At 32.8% G+C, this 18,277-nt stretch overlaps 1 protein-coding gene across 2 annotated transcripts in view; it reads left to right on the forward strand.

Annotated features, from left to right (window-relative positions):
- The window catches only part of LOC145276553 (uncharacterized), a 62,715-nt gene that overhangs the window by 10,710 nt on the left and 33,728 nt on the right, over nucleotides 1–18,277 (forward strand). For both annotated transcript variants that reach the window (XM_080127749.1, XM_080127756.1), the window contains 3 exons: nucleotides 6,019–6,108; nucleotides 13,055–13,153; nucleotides 14,411–14,506. In XM_080127749.1, coding sequence (XP_079983875.1) covers nucleotides 6,019–6,108; nucleotides 13,055–13,153; nucleotides 14,411–14,506 — 285 coding nt within the window. The remainder of the gene's footprint in view (nucleotides 1–6,018; nucleotides 6,109–13,054; nucleotides 13,154–14,410; nucleotides 14,507–18,277) is intronic.

Raw genomic sequence — 18,277 nt, forward strand, 5'->3', positions numbered from 1 at the left:
TATACATATACACTTGTGCCCGATATTATTCATACCCCTCGGATCTTTGAGATTTCTATAAGAATATTGCTCAAACCAGAAGGTAGACAATATTAAAGGGATTTCAAACAATAAATCAAGCATAAGCATTTAATTTAAACTCAACAAATAAATAAATTATGCAAGTTTGAAAAATTATACAAAGAAAAACAATAATGGCACTAATTCAAAATTATTCATACCTCTCTTACTAATAGTCAATAGCATGCCCTTTATTCTTAATAACTGCCTGTAACCGTTTGGGATATTTATCAACAAGGTTTTTACAAGCATCAACACTGATTTTTTACCATTCTTCAATGCAGTAGTTCTCTAAATCCCTCAAATTTCTAGGTTTTCGCTTTTTAACCTCAGTTTTCAATATGTGCCAGAGGTTTTCGATAGGGTTCAGGTCGGGACTCTGGCTAGGCCATTCCAAAACATTAATTTGATTATCCTCAAACCATTTCTTGACTATTTTGGCAGTATGTTTTGGATCATTATCCTGTTGAAGGACCCAGTTTGGTCCTAAATGGAGCTTCTCCGCATCCTGTCTAATGTTTTTCTGGAGTATCTCCAAATATTGCTCCTTCTTCATGGTTCCATCTATCTTGACCAAACTACCTGGACCACTAGCCGAAAAGGAGCCCCAAAACATTAGGCTACCACCACCATGTTTCACCGTGGGTATGGTGTTCTTTGGGTTGTAAGCTTCTCCTTTCTTCCTCCAAACGTAAGAAGCATCCATATGGCCAAACAATTCAATTTTTGTTTCGTCAGTCCACAAAATACTTGAGAAAACGGACTCTGGAGAATTCACATGGGTCCTAGCAAACTTTAGACGTGCTGCAAGGTGTTTTCCGGTGTGCAATGGAGTCCTTCTTGGTCTTCTTCCTTTCAGACCATTTTCATGCAGAGTCCTTTGCAATGTTTGCCTAGATATTTTTATGCCAGAAGACTCCAGATTTTCTAAAATGTCCTTATTAGTGGTGGTTGGATTTGCATTAACACTTCTTACAATATTCCTGGTGGCTCTAGCAGACAGTTTCCTTTTCCTTCCTCTACCAATCAAGTTGTTTGTTGTGTGGTGGCTCTGGAATTTTTTGATGATGTTCTGTACTGTTGCTGTAGGGACCTCAAATTTCTTGGAAATTGACTTGTAACCTAAACCATCCGTATGTGAATTCACAATTTTAGTCCTAAGATCATTACTAAGCTCTTTTTTCTTCCCCATTCTAATAATTTTTATTCTTTTATTGGTTTTCAGTTGATATCATTTTAATTTCTGAAAAATGCAAAAAACGAAATGAAATTAATCAAAGGTTGTATAAAAGCATTCAAAATAAGAATCAAACAGAAAACAAACAGTCAGAAACTCGATTAATACTGAAAAAATAAGGGGGTATGATTATTTTTGAACATTGCAGATTTTATAAATAGCTGTATATTTCTTTTATTAAAAGTATCCCGAGATTTTAAAATGACGAAAATGATCAGAAGAGGTTTATTAAGAATATGTATCAATATGGACGTAAACAATAAATTCTTACAAAAGTTACACCTAATAAACTCAATTTTCAAGGGGGGTATGAATAATATCGGGCACAAGTGTATATATATATATATACATACATATATATACATACATATATATATACATATATATATACATATATATACACATACATATATATACATACATATATATACATATATATATGCATATATATATACATACATATATATACATACATATATATACATACATATATATATATACATATATATATACATAATTATGAATTGTCTCATTCTTAACTGATATTTACTTTTAATTAAAAAATATTCGTGACTTATCTATTCATAATGTGTAATTCATAAGTATCAATAATTGTTTAAATCAATACTTTTGAATTTTATAATTCATGGTTAATGATTAAATATTGAACATCATAATCCATAATTTAGATGGAATCGCATTTCCTTTGGATTTCTTTAAAGATCAATCCTTTTAGACATGCTCTCAACCAAAGTGGAACACTGTGAAGAGGAGATGCTATTCCATTCGCTTTGCACAGATTTCCACAGTTTGTCAATGTTCGAATAAGTTCTTCTATCCAATTCACAAGATATTATGGACCAAATATTCTCGATTGGGTTTGAATCGGGGTTTTGATCTGGCCAAAATAGTACATTAATTGAATTATCAGAAAATCATTTTTTGTGACTTTAGCAGTGTGTGCAGGGGCATTATCGTGTTGAAAAATAATGTTCTGAGATATTCCCAGCTTCTGGATACTTAGTAACAGTCCTGTTTCTAATATTCGAATGTATTCCTTTGCATTGATTGACTTCTCGCATCTAATAAGTTACCCAACTCCTGCTGCAATAAAAGTCCCCCATACCATTATCTCTTCATTCCCGTGTTTAACTATCGTTTTTATGCAACTTGGTGAAAATCTTTTTACATTTCTTCGATTGCCCCATTCGGGAGCATCGGGAGCATCAATAATAAGACAAAATCTTGATTCATCTGACCAGAAAACATTCCTGAACCAGTCTGTATCTTTCTTGCCATAATACGAGAAAAATCTCCTTCAATCATTAACGTTCTTCTTAGATAAAAATGACTTCTTTGCACACCTTTTAGAAGAAAATCCCATTTCTTTCATTTGTCTAGATATTATATATCTAGAAAGCGAATTTCCAGCCCCTGCTTTGAATTCTTTTCTATGGTCAACGTAAGTTTTCTTTCAATCCTTCAAAACAGTTAATTTAAGCATGTGGTCGTCCTTCAAAGTGAATGCTCTAAGGCGACCAGATCCAGATTTCCCTTTTACCAAGCATTCGACTTCGAACCTTTGACCAATTCGCTTCATTACAGAAAGAGCTGTTTTCACTTGTTCTTTTTTTAAAATATCAAAAATCTGCTTGTAAGTCATTTTGGATGGCCTTAATCCTGCAATTCGGTTTTTTATATCCTCTCCAAGATGCGGTCCAACCATATTTAGGATTAATTTTTCCCTTTATTATTATATGCTATAATAATTATGATCTGCAAAATAGAAATTTTCAGTTAAAATTAACACAAATTTATGGAAAAATATTGAAAAATCGATTTCCTCCTCCTTTTACACTTGGCCTATTTTTTTCTTTACTCATGAGTGTATATATATATATATATATATATATATGTGTGTGTGTGTGTGTGTGTGTGTGTGTGTGTGTGTGTGTGTGTGTGTGTGTGTAATTTGAGGTTGCTATTTTCCAGATGTAAGGTAACCAGTGAAATATAACAAGGTTAATACAAGATTGCTCCATACCGAAGTAGAGCAAATTACACTTTCAATTTGTCTTTACATAAGCAGTAATGTGTTGCTACACAGTCCTGAGCATATTTCGGTCTTCTAGTATTTAATAACTCGAGATCTCTTCAGGTATCAACGCTTATATTCAAAAACAGAATTCTTAACAGATTAAGAATTCCGCTTTTGAATATAAGCGTTGTTACCTGAAGAGGTCTCGAGTTACTAAATACTAGAAGCTTGAAACATGCTCATGACTGTGTAGCAACACACTGCTGTTTATGTAAAGACAAATTGAAAGTATATATATTTGACATCGTCCAAATGTCTAAGCTCGATTTGTTTACACAAAAAGCATCGCTTAATATGCTAATGGCAGTTTGTATATGTTATAATTTAAACATTTTATCAATATTCATGACATAATTATAAACTGAGTGTGAATACGTACGGTGTCAATTAATATCCTGCTGTTCTCAGCTTGGGTGTCACTTTCACGTTTCGGGCGATGAAACCTCCGACTTTCTTCAAGTGTATCTTATCGAAATGTTTCTGTCAAACTCGGAACGCATGGCGCAGTGATTAGAGAACGTAGAAAAATCAATTGTAAAAGTGATACACTCCTTAAGGTTAAAGGTTCAATTCTCTGTGTTGGCCACCGAAAAGTACAATTAAAAAATTACTCATGACCTCTATCCATGTATGGATAATAAACGTGAAGTAAATAAAAAGTTCCATTCGAAATTCCGTCCAAATTCCCGAGTTCGATAAGATAAACTTGAAAAAGGTCGGAGGTTACATCGACTGAAACGTTGTATAAATGTCAGCCAAGCTAAAAACACTATGCGAAGATTCTAAATAGTACGGTGTCAATTAATATATAAATAGACACCCCATTTATTTAAATCGGTATTATACTGTCGAAATGTATTTCAAAGATGCAATTGTTATAGCAGCTATAATAAAAGGCAGTAGAAAAAAATATTTCTTACAAAATATGGACAAACAGACTTTTCAAAATTATTCCAAATTTTCACATATATGACATCTGACATTTCTGGCCGAACATGAAAACCGGGAGTCATTTACATTTGGATGGAAGCAATAACAATAAGCATTTCTAAAGAGTTTCCCAAACTTCCTGATAATTTAAAAAAAAAAATAGCGAACTGGAAATTTATGCACATAATGACATAATATAAGGGTTATAAGGCCACCATTCGCCCATGTATCGAGTACTGTTGTCATATTTGGGCTCGTGCATCTGCTACTAGTCTCTCACTCCTGGACAGGGTACAAAAGAGAGTCGCCAACCTGATAGATCCTGAACCGTCATCTAAGCTTCAGCCTCTGTCCCATCGACGAAATGTTGCATCTCTCTGTCTGTTCTACAAGTATTTTAATGCTGAATGCTCTGACGAACTACAAGCATTTGTACCCTTTAGATGTAAATACCTCCGACAAAGCCGACAAGCAGCTAAATCCCACCCCTACACAGTAGAGATCCCTAGGTGTAAGAAAGCCTTCTACTCCAATAGTTTCTTCCCCGGAACTGCTAAACTTTGGAGCTCCCTTCTGGGATTCTGCTTTCCCAACCGCATTGACATGCAGAAGTTCAAGTTTAATGTGAACAGACTCGTCTCCCTTCATAATGTCCCTGCAACTTATGTCCTCGATAGTAGTCCCCTACTTCAGAATGGCATTGTGCCTTGTTTGGTGTGAAAATTGAATTTTAAAAAAAATATCTCCCCAAACCAGTACTAATCGTATCAGACTGCAGATAGAACACAGACTGTTTATGAGTAACTTCAACGTACAAAGTTATTTGTGTTCTGTTTTCAGATCAATTATTTATTTATAATTATTTATCAAATGAGACACTGTTTTACTTAAGCATTCAGAAGACTGTTAATATGGGCTTGCTTTTAAATTTCTTCGATATTTACAGTGCAGAGGTTTTAGTTCTGATTTATGGTCTGTAATTCTGTTCAAAATTACTCCAGTTCTTCGCCATGTTGTAAAATAATGTAACAAGTAGGAACCACGAAAATATTTCGTTCTCAAGTTGCAGTAAGAAGCTTGTACGGTTCTAATAGCCTATTTGTAAGTAGTACAGTCCATTTCGTGTATTGTGTGAAATACGCAATTAGTTTCAAGCTGAGGGTTGTCTGCATATAATGTTTTTTAATTTTTGAGATGCGGATTGGTTAATCGTATTATTTGGATTCATCAGACTACTGTTCTCATCCTGAGTGTGATTTTAGCAACGTTTCGGTCGATGTAACCTCCGACCTTCTTCAGGTGTATGTTGTCGAACTCGAGAATATTTCTGTCCAACTCAAGAATTTGAATGGAATTTCTAGCGGAATCCTTTATTTACTTCACCGGGGGGGTAGCATGCTCTCGTTCCGTCAGGCATGACTGGATAGAGGTCTTAAGTAATTCGCAATTATACCAAGTTCAACAAGATACACCTTAAGAAGGTCGGAGGTTACATCGACCGAAACGTTGTGAAAATCACACTCTAGATGAGAGCAGTAGTCCGATGAATTCAAATAATACGAACATTAAATGTATTCTTTATAATATAATTTTAATAAAAAATAACAAGTTAAAGATAAAGTCACAGTAAAAAAAAGATGACGTAAAAGAAATGTATCACTTAATATTTAACTATTATTTTTATATATTCAAGGTAAAGACAAGGTCTGCAAAAAGAGTATACCGGTGGCGTTTAGACACCTTGGGTGCTTCATGGACAAGCTCTGTTACGTGAAATGTCCAGGTAAGATTATTGCAATAAAAGTAAATATTCGTTAAAATAAAACTATACCAATTAAATATATTTAATGAATGTAATGCTCTTTTGGGAAATACAATAAAATCTAAACCCAATATTAACCCTGGTCATATAAAATTTCCGAAACAGAACATTTGGTAAAAGGGTTTTTTTTCGAAAGCCTATTTCATTCCAAAAATAAGAACGACTTTTCAGTTAGACAATGTGAAATAGGATTTTGGGAGGAATGCTGCTTGAAGGCAATGTTTGGTCTGAGATAGTTTTAAATATTGAAATTCAGTTAACTTTGGGAAATTGAAGATCAACGATTGTCGCCAGAAATGGATTCCAAAGTCACTAGAGACTTTTGACAACTTCTAATTATTAAGTTGGTTCAAAAATAATGTCGTTTTTTTACGTTCAACTTCAAAAGATCATAACTCCTTTCATAATAAACTTTATTAATCGAAATAAGAACCTTTAGAATCGACACATTTTTTGCCAACGATAAACAAGTTTATTTATCCCATTAGTATAAAAATTCAGAGTTCTGGAAACGATGGTAACAGCAAAGACGTCTCATTTTTTCCTCGTTCTTTTCCTTCTTCGTGGTACAGGTTTGAGCCTGCCTTCCTACTACCACTTTTTTTTTTTTTTTTTGCTCAACGTACACCTCCAAACACCCGGGCAACGCCGGGCTGAAATGCTAGTCATACATAAAAGTAATATATGTGAGAAAACGGTATTGTTTTTGCACTAATCTAATATTAAACGCATAGAAAAATGGGAACGCACTGAAGGCGATAGTATGGTCTGATCTTCTACTTCGAAGAGTTGAGTCTCTATACTCTAATCAAGCAGGATGTTCTTCATTTCTTTCGTTGCACGGTTTTTTTATGTTTTATTTTACTTGTGCTTTTAAATTTAACACCGGGTTAGTGAATTGTGGAGTGCCTAAAAGCAAAATATTTTCTCATTCTGTTCAAGCTAGAAATCGGTTGAAATAAAATACAGTAAAGCTCCTTTATTTTGAACTTTCTCTAAAGTTGGAACTTCCTCTCATTTGGACTTCTTCTAAACCTGGACTTTTTCTAAACTTGAACTGTCTCCTCATTGAAATTGTATTAGCATATTTGATGCCGAGTTGCAGTAAAACTGTTTACATGGTTTAGTCAGATATTGCGCAGAAATGTTAATATTGGTACTATGTAATTAATGTAGATTAGCTATTGATAATTAATTTGCACTAACTGTAAAAAATTTTTTCCAGATTGCTATATTTAAAATAGTGTAAAACAACCCCTCACAATGGCTTGCAACTCTAAAAGAAAACAAGTGACACTGACTTTACTCGAAAAATGTCAAATTATAGAAAAATTAGATGCTGGAGTTGAAAATAACATTATATTGAGAGATTATAAGATTGGGAGAAGTAGTCTGTTTTACATCAAAAAGAAAAAGGAGGAAATATTGAAGGCTGCTCCTTTCTCTTCAAATAAAAGACGTGTCAAAACAAGGACTCTTCACAGACCAAAGCAAGTTGAATTCGATCGAATATGGCATGAGAGGTTTGTAGCAGAACGGAATGAAGGTGTAACAATATCTTGGCCCATGTCAATTGCTAAAGCAAAATCTCTTAAGGAAGAGTTGAATTTCGCCGAAGATATGAAATTCAGTGAAGGCTGGCTTAGGAGCTTTAAGGGTAGACATGGTATAAGACAATTAACAATGTCAGGCGAACAACGGTCTGCTGATACACACTCAGCATCAAATTATTGTGACAAATTCAAGACGATAATTGCCGATTATGGTTTAACACCAGAGGATGTTTACAACGCTGATGGAAGTAGCGTAAATTGGAAGTGCTTATCTACAAAAGCATTAGTCAGACCCGAGGAACAGAAAATAAAAGGATTCAAATTAAATAAAGAAAGACTAATAGCGGTGGTATGCGCTAATGCTTCTGGAACTCATAAAGCTTCTTGTCAGCGGCAAATCAAAGTGTCCCCGAGCATTGAAAGGAGTTTCGCCTTTGCCAGTATCCTATTATTCTTCACGAAATGAATGAATGGATCAACAGTTGTTTAAAAAATGGTTTTTGCAAGAATTTGAGCCAGTTGTCCAGATGCGTTTTCTTGAATTAGGTAAACCTGATTCAAAGTGCTTGCTTCTGTTGGACACTTGTAGAGCACATCCTCCTGAGTTAGAACTAGTGTCATCTTGTGGGAATAGTTTTGTGTTCTACTTACCACGTAATGTAACTTCTCTCATCAACCTATGGATCAAGGGATTATTTGGAACTTAAAATGTTTCTACAGAAATGATTTCGTGATGAATATGATAAATAGTACCGTGACTATAAGCGATTTTCAGCGCCATTTTACTATTAAAGATGCCATATTTTCTCTCGCAAGTGCATGGAATCAAGTTCGAGCAAGCACATTAACAAAAGCATGGGGTAAATTATGCCCAGTGCCAAAGGCTTCTGAACTGAAAGAATCAGAGAATACATATGGTCTAGAAAAAATTATTGAAACCAAACAGTTGCCGACCAACCACGCTGTTCTTAAATCATTTAATGCAACTGATGTTGAAATGTGGGTGCAACAAAATGAGGAAACTACTGATCAATATCCTGAAGGCAGTAATGGTGATGAAAATAGCGACAGTTCCCATTCTCTTGACCGTAATATAAATAACCAAGAACACTCTGATGAAGCAATATCATGGGATGATGCAGAAAAGTCTATGGAGACGGTTATCAAATTTCTAGAAAAAAGTCCTTACTTTAGTGACAACTATGTTTTCCAAGCAATGTCACTCCGAAGAGTTATAATAATAAAGAAGCTACAGAAACAAGAACTTGTAGATTTTCATGATCGCTTACAGAATACAATGTCAGCGCCCGAGAGCTCTGTGGCAGACTGGTAGATATATTATATATATATCCCCCAGTCGTACAAAATAAGTAAAATGACTTGAATTGAGAAAGAAACGAACAACTCGTTTATTGAAATAAACGAAATAGAATTTATTTCATGAAGAAACAAATGAAAGAATAGGGTACAGCACGTGTTTAGTTTGGCGTGCGTCTCTCGCTGTTAGCTGGTGAGAGGGAAAGTCTATTGTTGGAGAGAGAGAGAGAGAGAGAGAGAGAGAGAGAGAGAGAGAGAGAGAGAGAAAGTCAATCAGGCCGTGGAGAGAGAAAGTGTGTAAGGTGTACGTACTGTCTGTTGGCTCTTGCCCCACACATAGTAGCAAGAGAGGTGAAGCGCGCAGACGCGCAGACGCGCGCCCCGAAGGGAGCGGTTAGTCCGTCGACCGCTCAGGTCGGGAGCCGAATCGAAAAGAAGGAAACAGCTCAGGTCTCTTGCTTTTGTAGTTGTTTCCGGGCGTTCTTCGTGCATGTGTGGATTTCCTTTAAGGGGAAGTGACGTTGCCCATGTCTGCATATATGTGCGCGTATGTGAGCGTACATGTGTGTACGTTAGCGTGTGTGTGTGTATGCACATGAATGTGAGTGTATGTACGTGAACATGAATATATGTACGTGTGTGTATGTGCGCACGTATGTTTGTGTGCGCGTATGTGTATGACAAGAAAAGTGGCTTGAGACGTGAACGCGTGTTTTTGAGTGAGACTAGAAAAAGCTCGCACAGTTCAATCGATGAAAATAGAAACTGCAATGAGACTCATTCAATGAATAAATAAAAAAAAATGTATTTTACATAAAGGTATGATTTCTGTAGATGATAACTTAGGTAATAAATACCTAACAAGTAAGAGTAGATTTAATTTATTTTCAATGTTTTTGTTCCTGGTAATAATATTTAACAATTCTTACTTGCAATATATCATAAACTCAACTTAATATATACTTGAAGTATCATATAGCAATGAATTTCATTTACTATTTCTAAGTTAACTGCAGCACATTTTTATAACGAAACTTGAACAGCATCCTCTAATTTGAACGAAGCGGATGTTCAAATTATAGGAGTTATACTGTATATTTTTTTTTTGTTGATCGAATTTTGGGGAAAATATTCCGATAATATCATTAAATTAATTCAGATATGAAATCTATGTGTTAGTACTTATGGACGACTCTAATCGGGCGATATATATATATATATATATATATATATATATATATATATATATATATATATATATATATATATAGTATGTTTATTATACAAATATTGTTGGTTACATATGTGCATACATGTTTCGGTAGAATCTCAATTTAGAGAGACCCAGCTCATCAGACAGAGAAAAGAAGCGACTTCTTTTCTCTGTCTGATGAGCTGGGTCTCTCTAATTTGAGATTCTACCGAAACATGTATGCACATATGTAACCAATAAGATTTGTATAATAAATATACTATATACCGTCTCTATCCTGCATTGAGCACTCTTTAATAATCACACGATTTTCAGTGTATCTTCATCTAGGAAACCAAACTATACTTATTATATGTCTCTCTCTCTCTCTCTCTCTCTCTCTCTCTCTCTCTCTCTCTCTCTCTCTCTCTCTCTCTCTCTCTATCTATCTATCTATCTATCTATCTATTAACGTGACAGAAAAGAATAGACACTAAGATAAATGTTTTACCTAAGATTATTATATGCTTATTTATGTTTATGGATAAGAATAGTGCTGAAATAATGAGTATCTCATTAAAATTACACCTAACAACATTGAAGCATGCCACAAATCAAAGAAGCATCGGATCTATAAAAATTTCTGCGAGGACGAATCGTGGGTCAACATAAAGGTGGTCTTATTTTACATAAAACAGCAAGAAATATTTCAATACCTGTTCTACTGTTAATAGAGTGATCAAAGAATTCACAAGCGAGGACAAAGAGTGCACAAAACCTCATCCAGGTCACCCCCGGGCCTTCTTAAAAAAAAATTGCGTCTTGTGAAAAGAACTGTTGAAGAGGACCCTCGGTGCAAAGCCTCTGGCATTGCAAAACATGCTGGTATCAGTCCTAGAGTAGCTGTCAAGTATCGTTTCAATCTGGGCTTCTATGATAGAGCGGTGAGAAGGAAACTTATTAAATTAATTATGAAAGACGGAGTTTCTTGTTACTTTGCTAGGGCGACACAAAATTGGTTGAGTAAAAATGAGATTAATAAACTTTAATAGCCAAGTCAGTCCCCGGATATGAACCCAATTGAAAACCTTTGGAGCATATTAGACTGAAACCTTCGCCAAAAGAAAAGGAAGTCATCTTCTAAGCCTGAACTTTTATTGAGTCAGACAATGGCAAGAAATTCCTGAAGATGATATTCGTCAACTTATCACTGCCATTCCTAGAAGGGTCCTAGTATTAAAAACAGCAAATGAAATGTCAACCAAGTATTAGTTATAGCATTTGTGACCATTTATTTTTATTTCATCCTATAAATTATATGTTTGTTGAAATAAACTGTTTCTATGGGTGTCTATTCTTTTCTGTCATGTCTGCATATATATATATATATATATATATATATATATATATATATATATATACATATATATATGTGTGTGTGTGTGTGTGTGTGTGTGTGTGTGTGTGTAGCAACACATTACTGCTTCTATAAAACCAAATTGAAAGTATATATATATATATATATATATATATATATATATATATATATATTTGTTTACTGTTTTTGGGGGAAAGAATTCCAACAAAGTGCTCGATTACAAAGAAAAACATTTTCGATATAAGAGCTTAATATTTATTTATTTATTTAATTGTACAGAAGTTCAAAAAAACATTGGTACCGTCGGTTTCAAGCTCAACATAAAGGGGACCAGTTAATGGTAAAACGTAAATGATGTAAGGCTCTCGTCAGCCATGTTGTTTCTGTCTGAGGAAAAAAAAATTCAGGCCCCCATTTATTTTTTTAATGATGTTCATAGTATTAAGTTATAGTTAAATAAAAATGAACATCATTAAAAAAATAAATGCATGCCTGAAAATTTTTTTCCTCAGACAAAAACAACATGGCTGACCAGAGCCTATCATCATTTACGTTTTTATATTAACTGGTCCCCTTTATGTTGGGCTTGAAACCGACGGTAGCAATGTTTTTCTGAACTTCTGTACAATTATATATATATATATATATATATATATATATATATATACATATATATATAATAAAACATGTTAAAAACACTTTGAAAAAGAGTTAAAACATACTTAATCTGAAAAGGAAACACTTGATAAGTGGCTAGTTCTTAATCCGCGGAGTTTCAAAGAAATACTTTCCATCTCATCAGAGGGTAGGAATTAGTAAATTGCGGGATCGGATTTTGCATACAAAAGTATTTGCTGAAACTGCAAGTCAAAGATCTTACTTGATAACAAAAAGTGAAGCAGAGGGAATATGGGGAAGAAAAAAGTGATTACACGTGAGTGGATAGTCTGATGAAAGGTAAATTATCCAATGACGGTAAAATCCAAAAATATAAATCCAAGAAAGTTAATTGAATTTCCATTCGCACAAGTAAAATCCAAGGAAATCACGTAATTGGAAGATGGTCCAAAATAATCCAAAAGGCCAAAATGCATGGAATAATTCACAAATATGTACAAGGAAAGGGAGAAAAATTCCAATAACATTAATAAAAGAAAAATAAGATATGCGTTTGATTGACACAGCTGCCGACACACACAACACACACACACACACACATACATATATATATATATATATATATATATATATATATATATATATATATATATATATATATATATATCAAATGCATACATAAATATATATTCTTTAAACTGATATAAATCCTTATAGATACAGAAATAATTCATTTTACAAGATTTGTTAGACAAAGAACGTCTGGCTGTTTGAAAACAGTTAATGACAACATGTCTATTTATATTAAAACTGTTGTTATTTTTCCTATTTCTTTTCTATATCACACAGGAAATTTTAGGCGATGCAGAAAGAATCTCCACAAAGCAGCAAGAATTAATGGATGTACAACAATCAAAGACTGTAAAGTGGCATGTTTTAAAACTAAAGGTAAGATAATGAAATTAAAACTGAACATCAGCTAAGATAAAACAAAGGACATAGAAAAACTAGAGATGCAATTTCAATAATGTACAATCATAATTAGGGGGAACTGTGGAAATTCCACAGTGGTATCTTTCATGTGTAATATATTGCTGCTGGGCATTCTGTGGGCGTTCAGCGTTAATGGAGACCCCACGACATTATTGTAGCCCTTTTGTTTAAACTGTGAACGTATTTATCTAAGTAATCTGGTTAATGATGTGTCAGAATATATCTGGTTATTATGGTTTATCTCCAATATCCTTATAGGATATTGTAACATATTTCGATTGTATGGATGTCCGGCGCAAACGGAACCCCCACGATATCATTAAATCATCATTAGACAAAATAGATACTACCATTAGATCCTAGCCAGAAGACCAAGAAGGTATATTTTAGTTTCATGTACGACCCACAATCGAATGTCCGTTGTATTTTATTATCTTCTATCTTCTTTTTTAATAAATAGGATCTCCCGATCGAATAATTTATAATTCGGAAACAGTGACACACGTTCGTACGTACGTTAAAGGTACTACAGTATTAATACATAGATTATCGTCATCATCGTCATTTGCAGCTTCATAAATGAGCTGATGGTTTGTAGTAGTCTTTAGCAGTTGAATAACCCTGTGTCTTATATACCATAGACAATGTTCACTCTACATGGATCGAGCTGAAAAGAATGGTGCGTCTCGTGATCATGGCTTTGGCTGAAATGGTAGAATGAATAATGGTACTGAATTCTATTGCAGTACACCTTTTGTCTCATCGCTATCACATTTTTTCCCAAGCACCAGCTTAAAATTAAAATTAGATGTTATAGTAGCACGATGCAATAGCACGATTCATATATAAGGAAATTGTATTTTCTTTTTAAATAAATAGAAAAGAGGAGTTTTAATATGAATATCGATACACACAAAAGAAAAAAAGAATTTATAGGAGTATATATATATATACATATATATATATATATATATATATATATATATATATATATATATATATATATATATATGATTTGAAATTATTATTTTTAATAATTTTATTTTTATTGATCTCCTCCACATTTATGAAGATAAGACTGTTCTTTGTACAGGTTGATTTCGACAAATAAAATCATGTTTAAAACAGTTAAAGACAAAATACATAATTTATTTATTTTTGAGTTTTGCTGGAATGTTATGTTGTATTTTTTGTTTTTTCTATATTTTACAGGAAAGAGTACGAAGTGCAATACTAATGTGCTGACGGCATTAAATATTAAAGAATGCAAACTTGACGATAAATGTGCTTTGGAATGTTGCGAAACTCGTAAGTTTATTTCATTAGAATACGACAAACCCCATCATTATTTTCGTGACAAGTGTTCGATTGAGCACCAATCTATGATCCCCCTCCAATCTTTCACAAAAAACAAAAAACACTCGTTTAGCCCAAATAGCTATCAATATTCCCCCCCACTCTCTTTTGGTGTCTAAACCTAAATGTGGGTTACATGAACAAGCTTCTTTCCTAGAACTGCCTGTCTGTGGAATTCTGTTCCGCTGGTCTGCTTTCCAGATTATTGTCGTCTTCAAGTCCAACGTAAACAAGTTCTTATTGAACCATCCTCATAAATAATCTAATTATACCAAATTTCCATCACAACAAATTACTACTTTACTGTCCCAATGACTATCATACATACATTAACCCTTATCCTCGAGTGGCGTTCGGGTCTTGATATGTAATGACCCTTTTGTAAAAAAAAAATATATTCGATGGTTTATAATATTTTCAATAAGTTAATCAGAAACAAGCTGGGTCTTGCTCATCAAGTTAGGGATGTATCCTTTTCAGAGATCCTTGATCTCTCTTTTTCTTTTACTTCCAAACAAAGCATATTGTCAGTGAAGCGTTTCTGAGATAGTGGCCAGATTTATAGTGTGCTTGTTTACATTGCATTATGTTGATGCAGTTAACGAAACAATAAGCAGGGGATAAGCGGTTCAAGAAAAGAAGCTATGAGAGTAGAGAATATATTGGCCTGTAGGGACTTCTACAGTAAAAGGGCTATATTTTGTCTGCTCGTTGTGCATGGTGGTGCTATTTACATTAAAAGAATAAAATTTCGGTAAATTTGTCAGAGCATATTCTGTTAAGGTACTGTTACCTGTTAAGATAAGGTTAAGAAGCACCAGTATGCAACACTACAACGATGCGACAGGGGTTTGAACTTAGAAAACAGTGTAGAATTTATTATGCTAGAATATTTTTGCAGCCTGTCTAGTGGTCAATACACCAGACCAGATATGACAAGAGTTCTTCATTAACGGCCGAATAGTGGCCTTTTAAAGATATAGGAAACTGGGTTATGTGAACCTACTGTATTAGAAACTGAGTTGTCAGCATCTTCATGCATTTATTCTACTTCATGTTGTTTGAAAATGTCTGGCCAAGAAGTTTGGCTTTGTTTTACTTTGACATCTCTGTTGTTCTGCGAGACTGTGAATATGGGGGCGTATGCGAAAATAAATCATCGCCAGCAATGTTTTAAGTCAAACATCAAAGTAATTGAAAAATAAATCATCGCCAACAATGTTTTAAGTCAAACATCAAAGTAATTGAAAAATAAATCATCGCCAACAATGTTTTAAGTCAAGAATCAAAGTAATTGAAACATAAATAATCGCCAACAATGTTTTAAGTCAAACATCAAAGTAATTGAAAAATAAATCATCGCCAACAATGTTTTAAGTAAAACATCAAAGTAGTTGCAAAAAAATAAATCATCGCCAACAATGTTTTAAGTCAAACATCAAAGTAATTGAAAAATAAATCATCGCCAACAATGTTTTAAGTCAAACATCAAAGTAATTGAAAAATAAATCATCGCCAACAATGTTTTAAGTCAAACATCAAAGTAATTGAAAAATAAATCACCGGCAGCAATGTTTTAAGTCAAACATCAAAGTAATTGAAAAATAAATCATCGCCAACAATGTTTTAAGTCAAACATCAAAGTAATTGCAAAAAAATAAATCATCGCCAACAATGTTTTAAGTCAAACATCAAAGTAATTGAAAAATAAATCATCGCCAGCAATGTTTTAAGTCAAACATCAAAGTAATTGAAATATAAATCATCGCCAACAATGTTTTAAGTCAAACATAAAAGTAATTGAAAAATAAATCATCGCCAACAATGTTTTAAGTAAAACATCAAAGTAATTGTAAAAAAATAAATCATCGCCAACAATGTTTTAAGTCAAACATCAAAGTAATTGAAAAATAAATCATTACCAGCAATGTTTTAAGTAAAACATCAAAGTAATTGCAAAAAAATAAATCATCGCCAACAATGTTTTAAGTCAAACATCAAAGTAATTGAAAAATAAATCATCGCCAACAATGTTTTAAGTCAAATATCAAAGTAATTGAAAAATAAATCATCGCCAACAATGTTTTAAGTCAAACATCAAAGTAATTGAAAAATAAATCACCGGCAGCAATGTTTTAAGTCAAACATCAAAGTAATTGAAAAATAAATCATCGGCAGCAATGTTTTAAGTCAAACATCAAAGTAATTGAAAAATAAATCATTGCCAGCAATGTTTTAAGTCAAACATCAAATTGAAAAATAAATAATCGCCAGCAATGTTTTAATCAAACAGCAAAGTAATTAAAAAATAAATCATTGCTTGCAATGTTTTAAGTCAAACGTCAAAGTAATTGAAAAATAAATCATCGCCAACGATGTTTTAAGTCAAACATCAAAGTAATTGAAAAATAAATCATCGCCAACAATTTTTTAAGTCAAACAGCAAATTAATTAAAAAAATAAATCATCGCTAGCAATGTTTTAAGTCAAACATCAAAGTAATTGCACAAAAATAAATCATCGTCAGCAATGTTTTTAGTCAAACATCAAATAATTGAAAAAAAATAAATCATCGCAAGCAATGTTTTAAGTCAAACATCAAAGTAATTGAAACATAAATCATCGCCAACAATGTTTTAAGTCATACATCAAAGTAATTGAAAAATAAATCATCGCAACAATGTTTTAAGTCAAACATCAAAGTAATTAAAAAATAAATCATCGCCAGCAAAATTTTTAAGTCAAACATCAAAGTAATTGAAAAATAAATCATCGCCAACAATGTTTTAAGTCAAACATCAAAGTAATTGAAAAATAAATCATCGCCAACAATGTTTTAAGTCAAACATCAAAGTAATTGAAAAATAAATCATCGCCAACAATTTTTTAAGTCAAACATCAAAGTAATTGAAAAATAAATCATCGCCAGCAATGTTTTAAATCAAACATCAAAGTAATTGAAAAATAAATCATTGCCAACAATGTTTTAAGTCAAGCATCAAAGTAATTGAAAAATAAATCATCGCCAACAATGTTTTAAGTCAAACATCAAAGTAATTGAAAAATAAATCATCGCCAACAATTTTTAAGTAAAACAGCAAATTAATTGAAAAAATAAATCATCGCTAGCAATGTTTTAAGTCAAACATCAAAGTAATTGAAAAAATAAGTCATCGCCAGCAATGTTTTAAGTCAAACAGCAAAGTAATTGAAAAAATAAATCATCGCTAGCAATGTTTTAAGTCAAACATCAAAGTAATTGAAAAATAAATCATCGCCAGCAATGTTTTAAGTCAAACATCAAAGTAATTGAAAAATAAATCATCGCCAACAATGTTTTAAGTCAAACATCAAAGTAATTGAAAAATAAATCATCGCCAGCAATGTTTTAGGTCAAACATCAAAGTAATTGAAAAATAAATCATCGGCAGCAATGTTTTAAGTTAAACATCAAAGTAATTGAAAAAATAAAATTATCGTCAGCAATGTTTTAAGTCAAACATCAAAGTAATTGAAAAAATAAATCATCGCTAGCAATGTTTTAAGTCAAACATCAAAGTAATTGAAAAAATAAATCATCGGCAGCAATGTTTTAAGTTAAACATAAAAGTAATTGAAAAAATAAAATTATCGCCAGCAATGTTTTAAGTATCACATCAAAGTAATAGCAAAAAAATTAATAAAAAACGAGGTGTTTTATTTTTTCAATTACATTATAAACTT

This window comes from Euprymna scolopes, chromosome 1 (genome assembly GCF_053919585.1).
Source record: "Euprymna scolopes isolate OS-2025 chromosome 1, ASM5391958v1, whole genome shotgun sequence".
NCBI lineage: Eukaryota > Metazoa > Mollusca > Cephalopoda > Sepiida > Sepiolidae > Euprymna > Euprymna scolopes.